General features: G+C 37.1%; 1 protein-coding gene across 5 annotated transcripts in view; it reads right to left on the bottom strand.

Moving 5' to 3' along the window:
* LOC125252902 (rho GTPase-activating protein 26-like) overlaps positions 1 to 25105 on the bottom strand; it is a 126728-nt gene extending 101623 nt beyond the window's left edge. For 2 of the 5 annotated variants that reach the window (XM_048166564.1, XM_048166561.1), the window contains exon 1: positions 24557 to 25102. In XM_048166564.1, coding sequence (XP_048022521.1) covers positions 24557 to 24710 — 154 coding nt within the window. In that variant the 5' untranslated portion in view covers positions 24711 to 25102. Of the gene's footprint in view, positions 1 to 24556 lie in introns of all 5 variants that reach the window. The other 3 variants (XM_048166562.1, XM_048166560.1, XM_048166563.1) reach the window with 3 other exon arrangements.
* Between the last annotated feature and the right edge of the window lie 294 nt (positions 25106 to 25399).

Below are 25399 nucleotides of genomic sequence, written 5' to 3'. Positions count from 1 at the left end.
TGAGATCACTGCAATACCCTGCACTTCCTCATTTATAATTATATACGTGAGAGCAGCAATTTCTGACTAAGCGCTCAAGTTCAAGGGTAAACGGACTGTATCCTCTTGGAGTTGTGCTGTTGTTGGCACTCTATGGTTCACAGGAATAATAGGCCGGAAGAGCAAACTCACATGCTTCAGTAACTTCACTGGCTCCTTCAGAGCCTGCTGCTGTCACATGAAGAAAATAACTGGAAACTCACTTTCAAAACTCTTTTCAAAAAGCATCTACATTCATTTTTTACTTTTAACATCTTCTGTTCTGGGTCATATAAGACCATTTATGACATAATGAATGAAGACAAGGTTTAGTAGGTCAGCTGCTGTCTTCATGCCTCACTGGAGTCCCAAATTGCTTTGGAAAGCATCTCTCAAATACGTTAGAATAATAATAAGAAGATTTGGCCATATTTAGAAGTTTGCTGTACGGCAAATCAATGAACATATTTCATTTTTATACTGAGCTATTAAAATGAACAAAAAGTATAGAAGCAGCATCTCTATACGTTAGAATAATTGGCCATAATTATGTTGAATAACCAATAAATATACTTCATTTTTATATTGAGATATTTAAATTAAGAAAAGAAAAATGCAGAAACTGCAGCATCACGTTATTAAAAAAAACTTTTAAGATTACATTTACCGTCATCTATTGCTCCTTAAAGTTCATATTAAAAACACTTATAATTTAAAAACATATGAAAAGGGACATATAAAAATCTGACTTTTTCCATGTTTAAGAGCTATAATTGGGTCTCCGGTGCATCTACCAACCCAGAAAACGTGAAAAAGGACAACCCAGTAACTTTCTTTTGGTAAGCCTCTCTCTGCAAGCATGTGAAAAAACGAGCCGTCCGGATTTCGCTCCCCTAGTGACATAGGAAGGGGATCTTATTATAATATTTGCCGCTTAATCTGCACGTTTCCACCCACTGCGCCGCCATTTTGTTTTCGCAAGTGAGGCAAAGCTGCAGATGTAGAAAATTTAAGTATTTTTAAGTAATGCAATGTGTTTCTTTGTTTCAGGCAGCTCCACTTTCCGTGTGCTTTCCCTTAGCCTCCATGCGCTCTATTACTTATAGATGCTAGCACAAACATTAGTTGTGTTTGACAGAAATGTATCTGTGTTACTTATGACTCGCCCACAAAACAGCTTAGACTAATGTTACTAATGTGATGTCATTTTACGCCAGACTGCTTCATAAATGAGGGTCAATTCAACGCTGGATTTGCACAAAACATTAACATGACGGCACATGCTAGTGGATGAGTTGAATCAACTCCACGGCAACTACATAAATGTATCCACTAACCGTTCAGAAACGTCCAGTTTCATTCTAAAAGTTGTAACTTCTTCCTGAGTCTCTCCATCAGTGTCGACTCCGGTTTGAACAATGTAAGGCTGAACACCGTTACTGACAATCCTCATTTTGGCTGCGTGAGATTCTCCAGCTTTGTTGTTGTTGAGCTGTTAAAGCTCCACCCTCTTTTGAGCAGCAGCTCATTTGCATTTAAAGGGACACACACAAAAACGGTGTGTTTTTGCTCACACCCAAATAGTGGCAAATTTGACAAGCTATAATAAATTATCTGTGGGGTATTTTGAGCTGAAACTTCACAGACATATTCTGGGAACACCAGAGACTTATATTACATCTTGTGAAAAGGGGCATAATAGGTCTTAATAGGTTTTGACAAACATTGTTGTCTGTAGGCGAAAAATGCAAAGGATATCTTTTCCATTTTTAATACACATTTGTCATGTAAACATACCCTTACATACTTATCCTGCTGGCATTAGTCAAACAATCAGGTAGGCCCTCCACAAAGTCATGCCATTGGCTATGTCAATATTGCTGTGATGTACGGAAGAGGATTAGGGCCAAGCAATAATAAAAAAATAAAACCATCTTGAGATTAAAGTTGTTAAATTTAGAGAAAAAACTTGTTAAATTTCAAGAAAAAAGTCGAAATAGAATGTTGAGAATAAACTCATTAAATTACGAGAAAAAACTCGCTAAATTTCAAGAAAAAAGTTGAGATAAAATGTTGAGAATAAACTCGTTAAATTACGAGAAAAAACTCGTTAAATTTCGAGAAAAAAGTTGAGATATAATGTTGAGAATAAAGTCATTAAATTACGAGAAAAAAGTCGTTAGATTATGAGAACAAATTCAATTTAACAATTTTTTTCTCATAATTTAATGAGTTTATTCTCAACATTTTATCTCGACTTTTTTCTCGAAATTTAACATTTTTCTCATAATTTAATGAATTTGTTCTCGTAATTTAACAACTTTTTTCTCATAATTTAATGACTTTATTCTCAACATTTTATCTCGACTTTTTTCTCGAAATTTAACACGTTTTTTTTTCGTAATATAACAAGTTTATTCTCAACATTTTATTTCGACTTTTTTCTTGAAATTTAACAACTTTAATCTCGAGATGGTTTTATTTTTTTATTATTGCTTGGCCCTAATCCTCTTCCGTAGTGATGGGCATTGTCTGTTTCAACCTTTGTTCATTGTATTCACAATGAAATTATATAAGGTGAAAATCATATGATCCCATGAAGTTTATGAGACAATAATACACGGGAGACTGACATTTGACTAGATCTTTTAAACAAAGATTTATATCAGCACATTCTTCAAATTTTTGAATTTTTATACAATGAATTGGCTTTGGTTTATTTATACTGTGAATTGACCGAGATGAAGCATCTGAGAATGTATCTCATCTTGTAAACTGTTTAATAAGGTTATGCATCAAGAGGAGCTCCGTCAATACTGAGCTTAGGCACGGTCTCAGACTACAGCCTTGGCTGTTGAGGTTTTGGATCAGAGCACAGGTGCTAATCACCAAATCTGTGCTCTGTGCTGATCCACAAATCGCTGCCAGATTTCACTCGCAGCTCACCGATTCTTTCAAAAGCAAGCACAAGGGTTGAATTTTGAAAATCTCTCTGCCCAACAGTATTCATCGAACCCCTAGAGGGGGTTGTGTGGAGATTAAAAACTGTCAGCAGGCGTTATTTTTGGAGCTGCACGAGAGGGAAATGGCCCAGGAGCTTGCCTGCGCTCTCCCTCTCATTGCCAGTGTGTTGTGGTTTGTTTGAGTTGGCATGTGGAGTGCCAGCAGCAGCCTGGGGCCTCCCTGCTCACAGTCCAGAGAGCTGGGCTCGTCTGCCTCCTCCAGAGACCACCGGGATAATGTGGGGGTGGCACCCATCTGTCATCTCTGGCTTTAGATTAGAGCGACGTTAAAAAAGCAAGGTGTAATGCAAATAATTATTTGAATTATCTTTTTAGCCAATCAAAAAATGTCAGGGTAACACTAGCTGCCCTGATACAATAACAAAGAAAAGAAGCCTAATTAAAATAGAAATTCTTTAAAACCTAGTGTAATCTTCCCTTGTGGAGAAAGAAGTGCACTTTAGCATACTTATACTTTTAAAAATAATACTTATTATTGAAATAATATAATTAAAAAATATATATACTTATGTGCAAACTGAAAGTAATGTTTTCGGACACATCATTGCATGCCATCTATAATGAAATGTATTCAAGCTTAAATGTATATTAAATGCAATTAGTTGAACTGAGTGCTTTTTTGACTCACTTATGTAGGACACAAGGACATTGTTATATGTAATTTCATAATTACTTCTATTGTCTTTGAAATATGGTTAAAGTGTAAAGTAGACTTTAAACTTGGTCATGAAATTATTCTTTCTTTCATTACACTTAAAAGGCCTTTTATTTCATTAATATTGTATTATATGCATGTACAGTTTTTAAAAAAATATATACACTTATACGATTAGAAGTACACTACAAGAGCACATTCAATACAATTAAGCACACTTTTTCGTAAGAATATCAGATAATTTTAAGTTTTTATGACAAAGCAAGTTTGTAAAATGTCATGTGGTTGCAAGCACCCAAAATCATAATGATATTTAGATTTTTTTTTTACCTTGTGTGCGTGTGTGTGTGTATATTTTATATATATATATATATATATATATATATATATATATATATATATAAAATATACACACACACACACACACACATGTATATATATATATATATATATATATATATATATATATATATATTCCATTTTAGTTAGGTGCTGCCTACAGTATGATTCTGAGCAAGAAAGACTCCTTTGTAGAAAATACCTTGGACAGCTGACCTTTGACCTATGTTGAATATATAATATAGAAAGCATTCTTTTAGTCTGTACAGTAATGACAGTTGCGATGTGGCTGAATGGGATCAGGTATCTGATCGCCGGCCCTTGTGACTGCTTGCTGACACAGCGCTTTTGTTCAAACTGATGGCCTGGCCAGTAAAAGTCTGTAAGAGAAGATAAGAGCCGATGACAGACCCTCTGCAGCCCAGTCAACGATCCTGGTTAATTATTCATCCGTTTCCCTCACAGAATGACCTGCAGAGTGAATTCCTTTTCACACTGCCTCAGTCCAGCAAATCATCAATTCCTTCACTATAAAACAGGATTAATTTTTACCTGAGACAAGGAGAACCCTTGTGATAAAGAAGTGCATGTTAGCATACTTTTAAAAAGAGTACTTATTGTGGAAATAATATGTTTTGAAAGAATATATTTAGGCACAAACTAAATGTAATGATTTTGGACACTTATTTTCTTTGAAATATGGTTAGCTTTAAGTGTCCTTTTGAATCTACTGACAAGCATTTATGGTAAACTAAACTAAACTTCAGTGTAATTTCTAGTGAAACTTGTTTGTCATGTATATTTGTAATTACATGATTGTAATAAAGTCGCAATTTGGTACTTTTAAAATATATTACCTTTAAATGTAATATAAAATAACAAACTAAAGTTAAAATTATAACCAAGCACTTTACATGTGCTTTAGCATGTTAGTCAGCACATCAAAATAAGTGTATTTAAAGCACAACAGAAGATTATTAAAGATTATTAAAACAATGATTTAAAAGTAAAAACTTTTAATTTGGCAATATTACAAAGAGCACTTTTTAAAACACAAGTAAGTTTTTTTTTAAATATATATTTTGGTACTACTAATAACTGTAATATCTATGGCATTATGGAGTAAACTATGGCCCTGTTTACACCTGAGTTTTGGTCGATCGGATCACAAGTAGACGAGACGAGACACATTTTGGATGTGTGTGCAGCACAGAAATCAGCGCACAGGTCTTCTTGTGCTTGAACGGTTTAAATTAATATTTAAATGCACAAAAGGAATCAATAAGAGGAACACGTATCTGATTCCTGACCTTAAGTATCCGATTCCAGAATTGGAATTGATTTTCGATTCCCAACCCTATCTACAGACGGGTAAATGTATGGGTTTTTTTCAGAACTTTCAGTCTAATGGACAAAACAAGCTTGCGCAATTTACATATGAACACGCACAGAGATGACGGAAAACATACGGAGAGCAGCGGTTAGCTCTGATAGCCGCAAGACTGGCCGAACGTGGCAAGTGTATGTTAGAAATCAAGAATGGCGAGAGAGCATTGTGCTTGGTATGTTTTTCGTCTTCAAACCAAACTTGGGCCTTCAGCCGACAAAGTTTAAAGGTGCCCTTGATTCAAAAATTGAATTTACCTTGGCATAGTTAAATAACAAGAGTTCAGTACATGGAAAAGACATACAGTGAGTCTCAAACCCCATTGTTTCCTCCTTCTTATATAAATCTCATTTGTTTAAACAACCTCCAAAGAACAGGCGAATCTCAACATAACAACGACTGTTACGTAACAGTCGGGGTGTACACCCCCAATATTTGCATAATGCCAGCCCATGATGTTCCCAACATTATAAAAGGCATTAGACAAGGGCAGCCAGTATTAACGTCTGGAGCTGCACACAGCCGAATCATCAGACTAGGTAAGCAAGAACAACAGTGAAAAATGTCAGATGGAGCAATAATAACTGACATAATCCATGATAGCATGATATTTTTACTGATATTTGTAAATTGTCTTTCTAAAAGTTTCGTTAGCATGTTGCTAATGTACTGTTAAATGAGGTTAAAGTTACCATCGTTTCTTACTGTATTCACGGAGACAAGAGCGGTTGCTATTTTCATTTTTTAAACACGTGCAGTCTGTATAATGCACAAACACAACTTCATTCTTTATAAATCTCTCCAACAGTGTAGCATTAGCCGTTAGCCACGGAGGACAGCCTCAAATTCACTCAGAATAAAACTTTAACATCCAAATAAATACTTTACTCACATAATTCGAAGCATGCATGCAGCATGCATGACGAACATCTTGTAAAGATCCATTTGAGGGTTATATTAGCTGTGTGAACTTTGTAAATGCGCTGTAATATAGTCGAGAGCTCGTTTGGCAGGGAGCGTGAGCATTTAAAGGGGCGGCGCCGAGTGTAAATCAGTGCATTGTTAATGATGCCCCAAAATAGGCAGTTAAAAAAATTAATTTAAAAAAATCTATGGGGTATTTTGAGCTGAAACTTCACAGACACATTCAGTGGACACCTTAGACTTATATTACATCTTGTGAAAAAACGTTCTTGGGCACCTTTAAATCCCATCTGGCTAGCACACTTCCCATGTTTATGCATTAGGTCAGTAGGAGGAGAGTAGGCGGTCGTTTGCGGCTGTTTGACGCATTCAACCACATGAGCGTTTACACTACGGAAGCAATCCAGTCGAATGCGTTTTCGACTACCTCTGAAAGTGGTTGAAAGAGGACAAGCATTTTAAGCCCAAAGTATACTTCCCTTTTTAAGCGTACAGTGCATGATGCAAATTTTGTACGCACATGCGCATTTCATTTTTTTGCAGTAATTAGTTTATCCACAAGGTGGCAACCGATTCACAATGTAGTCAAAGAAAAACTGCATAAACTGAACAGACCGGAACGCATGCAAGCTACAGCGACAATGGAGGCCTATACAGACGACAGATTAGAGGTTAGAAAGTACCCTCATTTGTACAACTCTAGCATGAAAGAATTTAAATGTATTTACATGGGTTGTAACTCATGGCGAGAGATTGCTCAAAACTGCGTATGCATCAAACGCCTGTGTACGGGTACGAGTCAAGTGAAGTATACTTTGCAAGGCTGTGTGTTCCACTGTGCGCTTACGCATAAAAAAAACAAAGTATACCCAGGGCTTTAGACCCTGTTTACACCTGTATTCAGCGTCGTCCACTTGTGATCCGAACGACCAAAATGCATCTCAATACCAGGTGGAAACAGGGTATGTGATTAGCATGGTAAATTTTTGGAAAGGAACATAAGTAGACAAAATAACTTTTGCCGTCTGGAATGTCTGCCTTCATCAAGGCAGTTTGGGCTATGGCTAACCTACTGTTTTTGTGGCTAAGCTAATGCTCTAAATATAAATGTGAATATCGCTATATTATAATTATCATTAAAAAAAATCCACCCAATATCAATACAAAGGCTGCAAAATGTAAGAATAAAGGGGCCAGCAGTTCATTAATGAAACTCTTCTAGTGAGAACTGAAAACTTTCAGGCACCTATCAAAAGACAATAAACTACTTGAAAACAGTGCTTCAATCTGATATAAAAGCTATAATGATACAGACACATTTCTCAAACATTCTTTTTTTCTCTCTCTCTCTCTCTAATTAACCAAGTTGGAACCCGTTTGAAACAGTTCTTCTAACATCAGCAGCTTTTCAGATTTAGCTTTCAAAGTGTAGCTTTAACGGTTGAGCCTGCAGTCTATGGTGAACGAAAATATCAAGCATTCATTTGAAAAGTTCATGAGAAGAACTTGATCACCGATCGAACGTTAGCAGGACATTTCAAGTCCCTGCTAACAAGTATCTGGACCTCAACGGTTCTGTCCGGCCCAGCCAGGCCCTGTGAACACTGGCCCATTGTCTTACTGCGCTCCTCCTGGGGACTCACTGGTTCTACACATTGAGTTAGGACATGGGAGAGCAGCCCCTGGCCACAATGATCAGCATTCAGAAAGAGACAGAGAGAGTTAAGTAACCAAAGGGGACTTTACCCGAAGCCCACACATTTTACAGATTTGGAAAGAGGAATTTGGGATGGTGACTGTAGTGGATGACTGATGAGTAAGAGAAAGAATATACACATTACGCAGGCAAAAATCACAGTCAGAACAAACAGTAAAGTTCTATCAAAGTTCTGCAGAATTCTGAGAGATATGTTCTGAAATTCCAAAGTGCTTACAGCAATTTCTGGGATTGTCAGATGGAACAAAGGCCTGTGTTCTTAGCAATACTCAGTACTGTCTCATGCCTGAACGCCCACTTCCCCTTTGTTCCTGTGCCGTCAACAGGCCAAAGAGAGGTTTTTACTGTATAACAGACAGTGAAGGGGCTGACTGTGGAGCATTTGGCTCAATGACTGGGAAAATTCATTATTAACAACATCTGTCTGAATTTCCTACATGTCAAAAAACACCTGCGTTTTGCTTTCCTCTCCAGATGAGACAGCAAATACTGGAAAATGCTGAACGTGACACCTACAGCAAGTCTCAGCAACACGCTAATTAAGCTCAAATGCGGCAGGTTGCAATTAGAGCTGTGAGCAAAATACAGAAGTGCTTTTGCCAACTGATTTTTTTGTTCTACGCCTTGTTGCAGCTCTACATATAAGAGAACATTTAACCATTTGGATACTTGTTATTTTAAAAAGAGCCTGTGGTATAATGATACCATGCTATTAGTTACTGTGGTTACTCATCAAGTCAGAGTTCATGGAATGGAATTATATGTTCCGCTTGAGGCCAAAACCTGGGTTTTAAATTTCCATTGTGTTGGTAAACTGTACATTGAGGGAAGCTTATTTTCAACACACTCTTTTCCACAACCCGGGCCCTTTGGAAAAACATGCTTCTACCTACATGTTTGCAGAACTCCAAAAACGCACCTATATATATATATACACACAATTGACCGCAATTTATAGTTGAAATGAACACTAGAGGCAGTAAAAAGGCAACAACTTTTATTCCTTTTCAAAAACAAATTATGATTATGGAGCAGATTATCAAATAAAGACTTATTTTCACACTTTCCTTGAACAATACTATGTTATGATATCAAAACGCTTTACCACAGCACATGGTTTGCTGATGTAGTAAACTTGCTCGGTAGCTCAGTATTGAGCTTGCATGCAGAGCGCTCAGGTATGAAACACGTCACAATAAAAGAGCTCAAAGACGAATGTAGAAGAAAGCTAAAATGGCATGGCTGTTTCAGCAAATGTGTTTTTTATCTAACACTATTGCTTACGTTTAGGGTAGGGTTTAAACGTGATAGTGCATTAAAGGATTAGTTCACTTTCAAATTAAAATTTCCTGATAATTTACTCACCCCCATGTCATCCAAGATGTTTATGTCTTGTTTTCTTCAGTCGAAAAGGAATTAAGGTTTTTGAGGAAAACATTCTAGGATTGTTCTCCATATAGTGGACTTCAACAGCTACCAACATGTTGAAGATTGGTCAGTTTCAGTGCAGCTTCAAGGGGCTCTACACGATCCCGGACGAGGAATAAGGGTCTTATCTAGTAAAACGATTGGTCATTTTCTAAAAATAATACAAATTGATATACTTTTTAACCACAAATGCTCATCTTGCACTGCTCTGCAGTGCACCATGCATTATGTAATCACATTGGAAAGGTCACATGTGACGTAGGTCGAAGTAAAGTGGTAGGCGAAAAACTCTCATTTTCTTCTTAAAATTCAAAATCGTCCGACATCATTGTTTTACTTTTTTTTAAAGGACGTTTGACCGTGAGGTTCATGTAGAGCCCTTTGAAGCTCCACTGAAACTGCAATTTGGACCTTCAACCCATTGAACCCCAGAATGTTTTCCTCAAAAATCTTAATTTCTTTTTGACTGAAGAAAGAAAGACATGAACATCTTGGATGACATGGAGGTGAGTAAATTAATTCTGAAATTTTAATTCTGAGGTGAACTAATCCTTTAACCTTTTAGAGCCACTCACTGGACATTTCATTTCCGAACTGTTGCAATATACAGTATACATAATAAAACATTGCCAGATTCATGTTCAAGAGTTTCATTAATCAGTTGTTGATTGGAATGTGGAAAGGGAGTGTTGTATACTGAAGGTAGATCTGAATGTGATTCTATTTACTGCAGTATGGCATTGCACATCAGAGGACTGAGTCATATTACAAGAAAAAAGTTTAATCAAAAATTGCAAGGTCAAACAAATGTTACTAAAAAGTATGCACAATCAATGAATCAATTACAATAAGAACAGTAACATATATTAAGTCAGTAGACACTGATCAGGGAGTCTCAGTAGCAAAATCCTATCAGTGCACTGAAACATTCACTCCCTAAAAATTCCCAAAATGCACTGTGAAAACCAGGGAGCATCGATGCTCACTATGTTTCCTTAACGGAAGTTAAGGAGCCAACTCACTACACATAATGACACACGATAGATTTTTTTATAATACAAACCATTATTTAATTATATGCCTACTGATTCACGACCTTGGAAGCTAGTGAGCTGATTGACACACACCCATAGTTATAGCACACAAAATAAACATAAATGAACATCAGAAGGTATGTTGAAATAAACAGTACAACACTTAATGACTCAATCAGTGTTTCAACCATGGAAAGACGTCAATAGAGCAGCTTGTAAACAATATGTAACGCAACATTTACCTTAGGGAAGCCATTCAAAGTCCATTGCCCATTTAGAAAAAATAACTCTAGAGAGGAGCATTTTGATAATATGCACTATATATTACATATTCATTATATTTTGAACCTGTTGTCTTCATTGTTTAATGTTTCTTTGAATAAATCTGCCATGAAGTTTTATTGCAGCCACAGTTTAAATGTCTATATTTCAACAACAAGTTGAACAAGTTGAAAAAAAAACTTTTTTTTCTTTTTTGAGTGCTGTTTATTGAATAAATTTGATTAATAAAGAAATGAGCCACAATAAGCCCCAACTTGTGCCTAACCAAGCTGTTCTAAATTCACTGTAAACCACGGCTTCACTGTGAATGTGGCTCAACCAATCAGGGGACCGGGACTATCCATTTTATAATTAAAGTTTTAGCATTACTATTATATTAGCAGTACTAGAATTATAGTAGAATATGAGATTTTTTTAAAGGAATCTCTCATATAAAGGCTTCCAGAGTTTCTTTTGGCTCTTTTATTCCTTTAAACTCACTGAACTGCAGGAATAATTTCCTGTGCAGGTACCTAAATGCATTTCACAACCAGCTGGACAGCAATGAGGACACATTCATGAAGCAATCCAAGAAAACATCTCCTGTGTCCTCTCTCTGCCCTCCAACTCATTAACTTTTATGGTACAGCAGGAGAATGTTAAAATAAGATCAATTTAATGTGTAACAGAACATAAGCTGTGGCACACGCTCACAAAATCTCACACAAGCTGAGCTAGTTTCCAAACCACACTGGGTTCCTCGACCCCTGAGTGCTGTGGCTCTCTAATTAAAAAGCCCTGGCAAAGCTCACTAATGAAACCTGCAGAAGCCTCTGAGTCAACACAGGTCATGTTCAAGCAAAAGTTCATCTAAGTCCACAGAGCAGGTTCAAAACAATAAATCTAGAGCTCCTGAATCAATTTACCTTTGTTGGGGTTCTGTTTCAACATTAAAGGATTAGTTCATCCAAAAACAAAAAAAAATCTGTCATCCTTTACTCTCATGTTGTTATAAACCTGTATGGCTTTCTTTCTTTCATGAAGCATAAAGAAGATATTTTGAAAAATGCTGAAGCTGCTCATTATTAAACATTATAATGAAGAGCATAAGTAGAGTTATAAATGTTTTTGTTTTTTTTAATAGAGCTGCACGATTCTCCCACGATTCTGAACAGACAGCTAAAAAATAAAATAAAAAATAAAATAGCATGTAATTCTGACAAAATATTAATTATGCAGTATATTTAAAAATGTTAGAATTATAGAATTATAATTATAGAATTTTGGTTTGAATGAATGATTCAATGAGTCATTCATAAGGACTTCACTTGTTTCATTACTGGATGAATTAGCATTTTTGAACAAGTCTCTTGAATGAATGATTCAATGACTCATTCATTAATACTTCACTTGTTTCATTACTGGATTAACCAGTGTTTTTGAACAAACTCTCTTGAATGAATGATTTTATGACAAAAACATTTTCAACAGTCACTTATCGCCAACTACTGGTGTAACAATGTAACTGATAATCGTTAATTGAAGCGCCAAGTTACATTCAAAAGGAGATTTGCTCTATTTTGATCGCATCAGTGTTTATATCCGAAATACAAAATTCTATCCTAGTACTTCTGTTATCACTTTAATATTTGTAACACAGAAATAATGATATTGTGTGGTTGAAAAGACTGTGAATCACATGACAACAGCTCTCTCCGGCTCAGCGGAGACAGTTTGAATGTTTCGCTCTGATTTTGTCAAAGGTTTAACAGACATAGCTGAATCATTGTCATTTAGGAATAAGTTCACATTTTACATAGATTTTTTTTTTTAAATTTAATAAATATTTCTATTTATTGTTTATTTATCTAACAAATCTATTTCAGCTTGACAGCACTTTTGTCATTGTATGAAAATTAAAGGGATAGTTCACCCTAAAATCATTAATAAAGTCATTATTTACTCACCCTGGTGTTGTTCTAATGCCTTATGACCTTCTTTCTTTTTCAGATCGCGCTTTTTAAAAAATACACATATTCCAAGTGTTTTGGGGGTATACAATAGGGTTTAGTGAAAAACAAAGTAAAATTTAATGTATTACTTAATGCAAATCCTGACCTTTTTTTTTCATGCTCAACTGTGTGTTTGTGAGACTCTATTAGAGCTGCAGCATACTGCATTAAAGGTGCCCTCGAATGAAAAATTGAATTTATCTGGGCATAGTCAAATAACAATGGTTCAAGAGTTCAGTACATGGAAATGACATACAGTGAGTCTCAAACTCCATTGTTTCCTCCTTCTTATATAAATCTCATTTGTTTAAAAGACCTCCGAAGAACAGGCGAATTTCAACATAACACTGACTGTTACGTAACAGTCGGGATCATTAATATGTACGCCCCCAATATTTGCATATGCCAGCCCATGTTCCCAACATTATGAAAGGCATTAGACAAGGGCAGCCAGTAACGTCTGGATCTGCACAGCTGAATCAACAGACTAGGCAAGAAAGCAAGAACAATAGCGAAAAATGGCAGATGGAGCAATAATAACTGACATGATCCCTGATATCATGATATTTTTAGTGATATTTGTAAACTGTCTTTCTAAATGTTTCATTAGCATGTTGCTAATGTACTGTTAAATGTGGTTAAAGTTACCATCATTTATTACTGTATTCACGGAGACAAGAGCCGTCGCTATTTTCATTATTAAACACTTGTAGTCTGTATAATGCATAAGCACAACTTCATTCTTTATAAATCTCTCCAACAGTGTAGCATTAGCCGTTAGCCACGGAGCACAGCCTCAAACTCATTCAGAATCAAATGTAAACAATATAACAGTATACAATACTCACATAATCCGAAGCATGCATGCCGCATGCATGACGAACACTTTGTAAAGATCCATTTGAGGGTTATATTAGCTGTGTAAACTTTGTTTATGCACTGTTCAAGGCAAGCGCAAGCTCCGTGGGCGTGGAGCACGAGAATTAAAGGGCCAGTAGCCCTGAATCGGCTCATTTATAATAATGCCCCAAAATAGGCGGTTAAAAAAATGAATTAAAAACATCTATGGGGTATTTTGAGCTGAAACTTCACAGACACATTCAAGGGACACCTTAGAATTATATTACATCTTTTTAAAAAAAGTTCTAGGGGACCTTTAAAACAACACCAGGGTGAGTAAATGATGGGGTGTGACGAGATTAAAATGTGACAAGATTTCTCGTCGACGTGAAAAGCTGTCTCACAAAATTGCCATGACCGAGTGTGAGGGTGAAATTAGGATAGAATATGCCACCGCTACGTTTACATTACTCCTCCACTGTCGTTTTGCTTTTTATAGAAATAAAAACCATTTAATTCAGTTGGATAACAGTCATTTCCATCCAAGACAAGCTGCAGAGTCATACGAAGTGCAGCAGGAATCAGAGTTAACTGATCATGTGACGAGATGACTGACAAGACCGTGGTGGAGGATTAGATGCACAACAGAGCCTAAGTGTCTGATAAATGTCTTATCTTGTAGAATTTGTGATCAGCACCTCCACTGCCTATTCACAGAGTGAGCATGACCGTGAAATTGAAAGAGAAAGTAAAACACGAGCGCGCGTTCAAACGCGATTTCAATACCCTGCATTTTGAAAGCAGCTCCCTGATGCATGCAAATATCTCCCAGTATGAAAGCTATCTTAGGCTGGGCTGTGTAGTTGTAAGTTGTAACCATCTCTTAGATCTGCATCATGCTTAAAGAAAAATGTGGTCTCTGTTTGCACTTTGAATATTGAGAGAGTACTTTGATTATTGTTGCACTTATTGTTTGCACAATGAGACTAAGAGAAAACTGATATTCATTTTTATTTATATATATATATTTTTTTATTATTTCTGTCATCAATTTGTGGAAAGGAGTTGTAGAAGCTCATAAATCATGTACAGTTCTAAGAGACTCATGTGAAATCATACAGAAGAGAATCCAGTCATTTGAGTTTGTGGTTAAGCCTTTTACAGTGCTTGAGCATTGTTGTCCTTTACTGCATATGATAATTCATACTCGGAAAGTAGAACTGAAATGACATTCATTCTGAAATGATTAGTTAAAAATATTTCAAGTGCACCTGCAGACTATATTTCAAGTCATGTATTTCGTCATTGAGGATTTCTTAAAAATCCTGTGTAAAAATCTTGTCTCGTCTCGTTCTTGTGAATTCAATCTCGTTTCACGTCTCGTCTCATGAGCTGTCTCATCACACCCCTAGTAAATGATGACTTAATTTTCATTTTCGGGTAAACTATCACTTTAACAGCTTTAACGTTCTCCAAAATATCTCCTTTTGTGTTTGACAGAAGAAAGAAAGTCAGGTTGGGTTTTTGGAACGAGAGTGAGTAATTTTTATTTATTTTTTTATCTTTGTATGACTATTCCATTTCGTTAGGCAAAAAAAAAAAAAAAAATGTTAAAATGTAAGACAGACATGACAAGATTGGTAGCTCAATTTGTAGTGTGGAGAGATTGTGACACATGCTATGAATTCATGAAGGATGTTTTGGTCAGAGGCCACTCAATTGTGGAGCATTGAACTAAACAGGAAGTCTAAACCAATGAGAATGTGTGTGCGAGTCCAATGCATCAAAAGTGTGGAATGGTTCCTCTTTATGAGCGTTCCTGAATTACCGCCCATTAGCTAAAGGCCTCGTACTTCACAGAATACAAGAAAAAACTGCTTATCCCAGAGCAGACGGCCTAAAACTACAAGTAGCCATGAGTCGATATATTGCCTCCACTCCACAAATTTATGCCTCTTGACACTTCAAAGAAGCTGAGAGAAGAATGAATTTTTTTTGCTACTCTACAGAACATAAAAGGCTAAATTCTGTCCGAGAATCAGGCCGAAACATTCAGGAATGCTCCTGCTTCAATACAATTTAAAGGGATAGTTCACCCAAAAGTGAAAATTACACACCCTCATGTCGTTCTACACCCGTACGACCTTCATTCATCTTCAGAACACAAATTAAGATCTTTTTGATTAAATTTGAGAGATTTCTGTCACTCCATAGACAGCTACACAACTGACATGTATTATTCATGTGAATAAAAGCCTAAATTCAATCTGTTCATCATATAAAGCGATTGAGTCTCTTCAGAAAATTTGGACTAAACTGCTCAATTCATATGGATTCGTTTTACAATCTCTTTATGGTCTTTTTGAAGCGTCAAAGTGGTAGTTGTGTAGCTGTCTAAGGAGGGACAGAAATCTCTCAGAAAATATCTTAAAGGGGTCATGACATGAGAAATCAAATTTTCCTTGAGCTTTTGACATACAAGATGTCATCATACTATAAGAATATCCTGTAAGTTTTAGAGCTGAAAACTTCCTTGTCAGTCCAATAAAAGCTTTAATTGACACCAGACCCAGCAAACGACAGGATTTACAAAGTGGGGATCTATGACGTCAAAGGGCAGCAAGCACCGCCTCCGCAGAAGAAGGTCAACGCCTACTTCATCCTTGCCTGTTTAGCCCCGCCCACTGATTCACGCATGACATGCAATAGTAACATAGGCCTATGTGGTGCTAAACCAGATCAAGCTACCAAGCAATAAACATGCCGTTGAGGATTACAAAACATTGTGCAGTGCCTGGACTCGACAGTAATGCAACAACATGTAAGTAACTGTGTTAATTCTAATGCCTGATCTGATATTAAAGGTCCTGTTTTTCGTGGTTTTTTGAAGCTTTGATTGTGTTTATAGTGTGCAATATAACATGTGTTCATGTTTCGCGTGTAAAAAAACACAGTATTTTTCACATAATTTACTTATCTGTATACCGCTGTTTCCACTGTCATAAAAACGGGCTGATGACTTCCTTGTTCTATGAAGTCCCTCCTTCAGAAATACGTAACGAGTTCTGATTGTGCCAGCAGTTCCTGTGTTGTGATTCGACAGCAGCTTAGCGAACCTTGCCCGGAAAGGTCACGCCTCTTACCATAACGTGGAGATGCACGCGCTCAGTGTTATTGTAAACATGTCTTTAATTTTACCCTAACAATTTGAGCCGGAATCAGACCCGGTGATTGGACCGCGGGATGAAAATAACAGCGTTTCGACGACATGGCGACAAACACACTCTACAAACGCAACTCTTGTGTATTCCTGTGGGCGGAAGTTAGTCAAAAAACTGTTTTAGTGACGTCATTAAAGAAGGAAGTAGAGGGATGTAGTCCAAACTGGCCGTTCGATGTAGGCGACTTCTGTTAAATAAAATATCTCGCTTGGCATTGAACTTTGAGCTTTAAAATTTTACAGATTTTATTTATACTCTAACAACAACATTACACACTAACTAAAGTTTGAAACATGGGATCACGAAGAACGGGACCTTTAATGATTCATGTACAGTCAGATGATCTTTGTCCTGTGTCAGAAAATCAAACCAGTGACTAAACAGTGAACTTCACGTTGTTTCTCTTAGTAGGATGAAAATAATCAGTTATTTAACGGTGATTAAATTATATAAAGAAAGCCCCCTTTGTAATCACTGGAGCAGCGCACGCTGAAGCTGTCAATCAAACAGCGCGAGTTTATCACTGACTGACGCGCAAAACTCCCGTTTTATTCAACAAATCTTTTAGTTATATCGCGTTTTCACTGCTAGTGAAGATTTAAGCATTTGTTAGTGTGCAGAAATTGAGTTGCAATGACGAGATCACTGCTTTCATGCGCTCAACATGTCAGTGATCGGCTACAATGTTCATCTCTGCAACCTTTCATGCCACGATCTAAATATAATGCCATAGATCTGAATGTAATGCAACACTTTTCATGATTAGTTCATCTTAGAGCTGTAATAGTAAAAATAGGATATTTTTATATGCAAATATGTCAGCCAATCACACTGATTGAAACTGAAGTCTCACAGCAGACACGCCCCTTAAAATGGAGTGTTCAAATCAGAGGCTAAAATCAGGGTAGGAAAAATGCCTTTTATTCATGAATTATGACAATTTTGGATGTAAAAAACATACTAACATCATAAGTGCACCCCAGGAAACATTATAAAACAATAAAACAACGCAGTTCATGACCCCTTTAATTTATGTTCTGAAGGTCTTACAGGTGTGGAACGACATGAGGGAGAGTAATTAATGACAGAATTTTCATAGTGAACTATCCCTTTAAGGCAAATGACTATGTATTCCAATTACCAGAGGACAAATTCATTTAAGAGAAGGAACATGCCAACCATACATTATTAATGCATCTGGAGGCAACACCATCACTTATAATGAGTGAATGTAATCCTGAGTTTAAAAGCACACCTCATGCAATTATAATCTCATAGTATATCTGAGTTACTTTATTAAAGAGGATAATCCTACTAACGATAATCCTGCTTCACTCAAGCTCAACGCGACAGACTGAACCCACGTCAGCTATCGCTGGTTGCCTCCAGACACGGAGGGCTGAGATTATAGAGCGACAGTAATTTTCAAGAGGAGGCTGCCCTAATTTCCCTTCCAGCCCACTCCTCAATGAGCACAAACCAAGCAAAACACACACGCTGTTTCTTTGTTCTCCTCTCATGCGTTAATCCGTGGATGTGCCCTGATCTCTGTAGGGAAGCACTACTGAATGTATCTTCTCCCCTTTCACAGCTGTGCGGTGTGAAAACAGCCTCATCCATCGGGAGGTAATATGTTCTCTTTCTGTTCATAATCTGTGGAAACTCTCTGCAGTGTGTGAAACAGTGACTCAACTTTGTAAAGACCCCCCGTGATTGAAAATCAAGTTTTTAATGTTGTTTATATGCCTGTGTGCATGCAGTACTTTCTCATTAAGACTGCAGTGTACCAAAAGGCAGTCTCAAAAACGTGCCCTTCTCTCCTGCCGTCACAAACTTGTAACCAATCCCATCAATGGCAGGGCTTTTCCTATCATTATTTCTAAAGATGCTGATTTTCATAAGGCAGCTGTCTGACTCTGAGATGGTGAACGGGAACATGGTTTGAGTAACATTATCAACACATTTTTAGCTGTCTGATAACGTAGTTAAGCCAAAGGCTAATCATATCAATTACCGTTATGTCGACTTTTATTCAAATTCTGAATTTATTATATATAGCCTGGAAAACAAGCAAAGACATCTCCCTTTTATAATGACTAAAAAGCTGTCACTCAGTTCATTGTGATCTCACAAAGTTCCATTATAATCAATGAAGCTGTCTACACTGCACAATGAATCTCGCAATACATCCACACTTTGTTAATGAGAGGATTCATGAGCATGCAGAAATCACAGCAGAACAAAAACTCTGGTGTTTCGACCGGTGAGTGGATTCTAACTTAAACACGTCCGATTGGTCACTGTGTTCAAAAGATCAACAGATATGTCTGTAATTGGCTACATTGCTCACCACTGCAAAAACATGCAGTGAATAGAAAGATTTCTCCAGAACACAAACACAAATACACACTGGAGCGTTTACCAAATCTGTTTCGTCAATATGATATTATTACAGTATTAAATGAGTGTGCTCTTGCTTTCGTTTGAGGGTGCTTAGCACCAGCTTAGAACCAGGCCTGCCTGTACAACAGGCTTTTTCTGAATCAGTTTTTGTTTATAGTATGGTAGAATTAAACCAATATTTCCACTTGCCATTATGTAACTTTTACTACAGTTGACCGAGTGGATCAGTTAGTCTGAGCTGGTGTGATTGAGTATACATGGGGACTAATTTGCATATTCATGGATCCGCATATACTAAATGAAGCAAGGGTGTAGAGTTACATTCAAGCTATTTTAAAGGGGACATATTATGCCCTTTTTCACAAGATGTACGCTAATATAAGTCTCTGGTGTTCCCAGAATGTCTGTGAAATACCCCACAGATCATTTATTATAGCTTGTCAAATTTGACCCTATTTGGGTGTGAGCAAAAACACACCGTTTTTGTGTGTGTCCTTTTAAATGCAAATGAGCTGCTGCTCCCGGCCCCCTTTCCAGAAGAGGGCGGAGCTTTAACAGCTCAACAACAACAAAACTGGAGAATCTCACGCAGCCAAAATGCAGCCTTACATTGTTCAAACCAAAGTCGACACTGATGGAGAGACTCAGGAAGAAGTTACAACTTTTAGAATGAAACTGAACGTTTCTGAATGGTTAGTGGATAAATTTATGTAGTTGCTGTGGAGTTGATTCAACTCATCCACTAGCATGTGCCGTCATGTTAATCTTTTGTTCAAATCCAGTGTTGAATTGACCCTCGTTTGTGAAGCAGTCCGGCGTAAAATGACGGCATGACAACAACACTCTACAACAACTCCTCCTCTTCTCTAAAGCAGCCCAACATGGCCTTTGTTGTGTGTTCTCGGGGGCAGGGTTTATGTAAATTTTGGGGTTTGTGATGTCACCAGCCTGGGAAGAAGCATGTTGTAGTCCCTACCAGCCGTTTGTTTTAGTCCTTAAAAAGAGAATTCTGTAAAAGAAAATATCTCCCTCTCCATTGAACTTTGAGCGTCCTAGCTTTGCAGAATGCTTTGGAGATCTAAACTGATTTGAAAACTACTATTTATAACTCCTTCAAATCTTATTTGTGGGGTCAGACCCCACAGTAAATTTGCACCCTGACTTTCCAACAATCCATGAGCCACAATCTCATGTTAGTCACTCCGAGAAGAAGAAAAAAAAACATAAAAATGATTCCAGGGAAAGGCCACATTTTCATGCTAAAAACTGTATGACGGCAATGCACAAGCCCATTAAAGGTTATGGTGTCCTGATGTCTGTGAATTAGTCACAGCTCAAAACGTACTGCAGCTCTGGGCTCATCGATCAAGGACAGCTGACAGCGGTGACGCAGTGATATGGAGCAGCCATTCACACTGCTCTACAGAGGTTCAGAGGTGATCGGCCCTCTCAGGACAGAAGCAGAAAAGTGAAGAGAAATCACAAATGAGTCACTGGTGGAATGAAGCAAGGCAATCTCATTCACACATTTACTTACGTGAAAAAAACAGGAAGGGCAGACCGACAGAGAATTCAGGAATTGTGATATGCTGAGTACTGTGTAACAAAGTTATGAAAAGTGTGAATCTACCCTTTGGACGTAGCATCCAAACAATTGTGATTAAACTCCAGTTCACAACTTTACAAGCCATAATCATTCAGAAGAAATGTGACTTCAGTGATATTCGTACACAGTTAACTTTATGTTTATTGACTGGCTTCACAATTGTATTTAAATCTCATAGCCTTATGACCTGAGTCATAGAGACCAGAATATTCTAGTGACTTTGGGCTCTTTTGATTGGGTTAGTACTTAAAGGGGACCTAAATGCCTCTTTATACAAGATGTAATTTAAGTCTCAGGTGTCCACAGAGCTCAAAATACCCCAAAGATAATTTATTATACCATGTTGTAAATACCCATTTTCGAATGCTATAGCAAAAACATGCTGTTTTCGTGCATGTGCCTTTAAATGCAAATGAGCTGCTGCTCCCGCCCCCTTTCCACGATCACAGCTCCTGCCTGCATCAGATACTCTGCCAAATACTAAAAAGACATTTGCTTGGTTTAGATTATCACATATATCGCGATCACGCTCACGGACAGTGCAGTTCTTCATCATGAAAGTGTATTATCTGCATGCGTTTTAAAGCTATATCAGTTTAAACTACTAATTTATTGTTTTTTTACACATCTGAAGCACACACACAGACGCACGTCTCATGAGTATTAAACTAACTTCTCTTTCATGTTTTATTGTGTTTAAACCATCAAATACACACAGTTCGCATAAACCCAGTCGGTTATGTCTGTGAACATAAACAGCAGAGACAGAAATCGCATGTGTAAATTAGATCTGTGGCGCATTCCCTTCAAAAATAAAACTAATCCACTGTGTCTCTTAGATGTCGGGAATAAAAAATGAAGACTGTTATGTTCACTCTTACATCCAACAACAAAACACCTCAATCGCTTACCAGACATTCTTGTTGCTACAGCAGCTCCGGCGTCGGGAAAATGGCGGACTGTGTACAACTTGCTCAGGGCGGAGTCTATGCTAATACAGCAGTGCGCCCATCAACTGTCGTGGACGGTGCCTGTACAATGTGACGTCATATTGCTCAGAAAATTAAAAAGGCTTGTTCTATGAGACTGTTGAGGATTTATGAGGATTAAAAAGAGGAGTTGGTGAATTTTTTTAATTATAGGGTGGTTGTGTACACACACTGCTGACACACATTTATGTTCACACCATCATGTAAAAGTGAATTTTGCATAATAGGTCCCCTTTAATGTAACAAAGAACCTTATTGAAAAGTGTTACCGTAATGAAGCACCTAACAACCAAAAGAACATCCTAGCAACCAATCAGAGCACCTCTGCATAACAAGGCTCAAGCACCAATCCACATCACTGCAGATGTGGTGCAGTGTTTTCACCATGCACAGCACCTTATATATATATATATACACTTCAAGCAAAAGACAACATACTTAGAGTAACTGCAAAAAAAAAAAAAAAAAAAAAAAATGACAAATAACAATTACTGTTACCCTATACCATACATGTCAAAAAATGACATGCTTCCCCTATGAAACAGTCCTTCCTCATGCCATTATTTGGGTGTTGCCAAAACATGAGTCGTGAGAACATTTGCTTATAACCTTTAAATTCTCTACCTCAACTCACCATCTGTCTTTTAATGTCAATTAGGATATCAAAATACATCTGTGTGGAGTACAAGACCTGTAATTAGTGTTTGTGGGGTATTGAACATGATTTCAGGTCTCAGACTGTGGGAAGAAGCTCTATGTTGACACAAAATATGAAGTTAGTGCGCTAAGTATTTATAAAGCAAGTGACAGGTCACACATGGCATAAGCTATTGAGTGGATCAGGGCTCTGTCAAAACATCAGCAATGGATAAAGAGGACAGGAGGGGATTGGTCTCATGTGGAATCCAACACACTGACAATTTGTAATTATTTTACGTTTTGGCAAATTGATGGCAAATTCGCTCAAATGTCATTAGTACATTTTCATACAACCAACTCACACCCCAGCGACAAATTATAGGTAGGGATCGGCCGATGTTCATTTTTAAAGTTATCATTTTCAGCCCAATAAGAAAATTTGGCTGATATATTAAAGCCGATAAATAATGCATTATTTCATTCAGCTGAGACACTTCAGATGTGCACTGTTTGCCATGATGGTTTTGAATTGCTTGAAATTTGACTGAAATCACTTCAAAAAGGAAAATACAGTACAACATGTGCAGCGCAAGTCTGTCATAAAAGCTACATTAAAATTATAATGAGAACATTATAATTGTGTGTTTGGGACATGGCTTTTAATGATGAAATTTTTGTCCTTGTAATCAGGCTCTCAAACATCATATAAAAATTTGGATTTCGGATTTTCGGTTTTCAGATATATCGGTTATCAGCTTTCAAATATAAAGAATTATCGGTTATCAATATTGGCCAAAATTTCCGGTTACACTTTATTTTAAGGTGTCAGTATTGCAGTGTGATTATACATTTAAGTACTGAGTAATAATAATTAACTGCATGTACTTACTATAGGTTTAGGGTTAGAGTGAGGATTTGGTTTAGGGTTAATTGCATTGTAATTATGCATAATTTATAATTATTACTACAGTAACTACAAGAAACATGCGTAACACTGTAAAATAAAGTACCATTTTTTTTTATTTTTTTTTTAATCGATGCATCCCTAATTATAGGTTTTCATACATTCTCTGAATTTGTACGAAATTGCATTTTCTTGTGAGATCAGGTTGGTAAAATATCAAGCTGACTTATTTTACAAATAAATTGCTGATTTTTAGCAAAAGCATTAATAGAGAAAAAAGAGAAACTTAACATGCAAACATCTTAATTTCCTGGGCTTGAAAGCAAACTTTTTCCATCTTTAATCAGGATTTTCCCTGACAAATGTCACTAAAACTGATGATTCCAGTATTAGAAACCACATCAAAAATGAGGCTTTTTTCAGCTATACAACTTTATATAACAAACCCTCAGGAATTTACAGCTGTCAAATTTTGGAGCTGTGACACGCCTCAGCATTGTATTCCACACCTTACGTCTTAGGACATGTCTCTTGGGTCAACACAGAGAGCTGGTTTGGTATCAATTCCAACTGGATGTAAGTTCTAGAAAGCGCTGGTTCTGCAGGGTCAGTGTGTTTGTTTTGAAAGGTAATGGGGAGTGGAGTGGAAATTTCAGGCGGATATGTGATTGTGGGAGATCAGTGTGACAGTGTGATTCACTTCTGAAGTGTTAGCTGAACCTGTTCAAAGTTAATGTAATGAAGTACTAGTGTGCTAGAACAAGTGTAAACCTGAAGGGAAATCACTTAATTGTAATTAAAATAATTGGAAAAAAACAAAGCTCTGGGGGAAAAAAGGTTTGAGAACATTTTTTTAGTGTGACTTAAGAATCTAAATACATTTTGGGGCCACTGGATGTGATTTTAATTCAATTGTCTTAAAAGTGGCAGATTATTCAAAGGAAATGACTTCTCCAAACACACTTAAAAGTAGTTTACTAATGTTAGGCTCTCTAACTAGCAATGTCTTGGCATAAAGTAACAATAACTGACTCTTTAAGGACTTACTTACATATTAATCGAACTTTGCTTCGTTGTCTTGTGTAATAAACGAACTGTTACAGGTTAATAAGCAAAGTACATGCCCCACACATTAATATGCAAGCAAACATCTTACTTTTCAGGGCTTGAATTAAAGCTTTCCCATCCTTAATCAGCTCCTTGATGAACTTATTGGTCTTCTCTAATTCCATTTCGTGAGACTTCAGCCTCTCTCGGAATTGCGGGCTGTCCAAATAGCAGTCGCTGAACTCTAACGCAGGCAATCCCATACTTGCTCCAGCTCCACAGCCCAGGACAATCGTGTAATGCGATGCAGATGCAAGTTAAACGCAACTTTAACTAATAATAAAAGGCACAGAAGTGGAAACTACATAGCTGTAGTCGGAAACGGATGCTGTCTGACAAAAATCACAAGTGCATCTCTTCTACAAATCCGCTGCTGGAAAAAAATAAAAGTAAAATATTTGGAGCGATCTGTCTATCAAGGGAATCCGCGGAATACCCGTGCGCTTCTCATGGCGACGTCATGATGTTCCGCTGTGGGGTGATGATAAAACAAAACGCGGTAATTGCGGACTCCTGCTTGGGCGTTTTTAAACGCGTTTGTACCAACCTACCATGAAGCGGATAATCCTGTGATTGTCATGTCTTTCGGCCAATAGTGTCGCGGGATTCCGAAACGGGCTGTGAACGCGGTACGCACGCTTTGTATGCGACAGGAGAACAACGTGATTGGTTGGATGGTCAAGAGCGATGATGTCACAACGATGCGGGGATTTCATATTAGTTCAGTTCACACATATTTCTCTCTATAACCTATTGTATAGATAGATAGAATTTTACAATATAGGTTATAAAGTGGGGATAGATAGATAGATAGATAGATAGATAGATAGATAGATAGATAGATAGATAGATAGATAGATAGATAGATCGATCTTGCATGTACGTCTGCAAT

The sequence above is a fragment of the Megalobrama amblycephala genome, linkage group LG18 (assembly GCF_018812025.1).
Source record: "Megalobrama amblycephala isolate DHTTF-2021 linkage group LG18, ASM1881202v1, whole genome shotgun sequence".
NCBI classification, from domain to species: Eukaryota; Metazoa; Chordata; class Actinopteri; order Cypriniformes; family Xenocyprididae; genus Megalobrama; species Megalobrama amblycephala.
The sequence above is the reverse complement of the archived record's forward strand: the minus strand, read 5'-3'. Positions and strand labels throughout refer to the sequence as shown.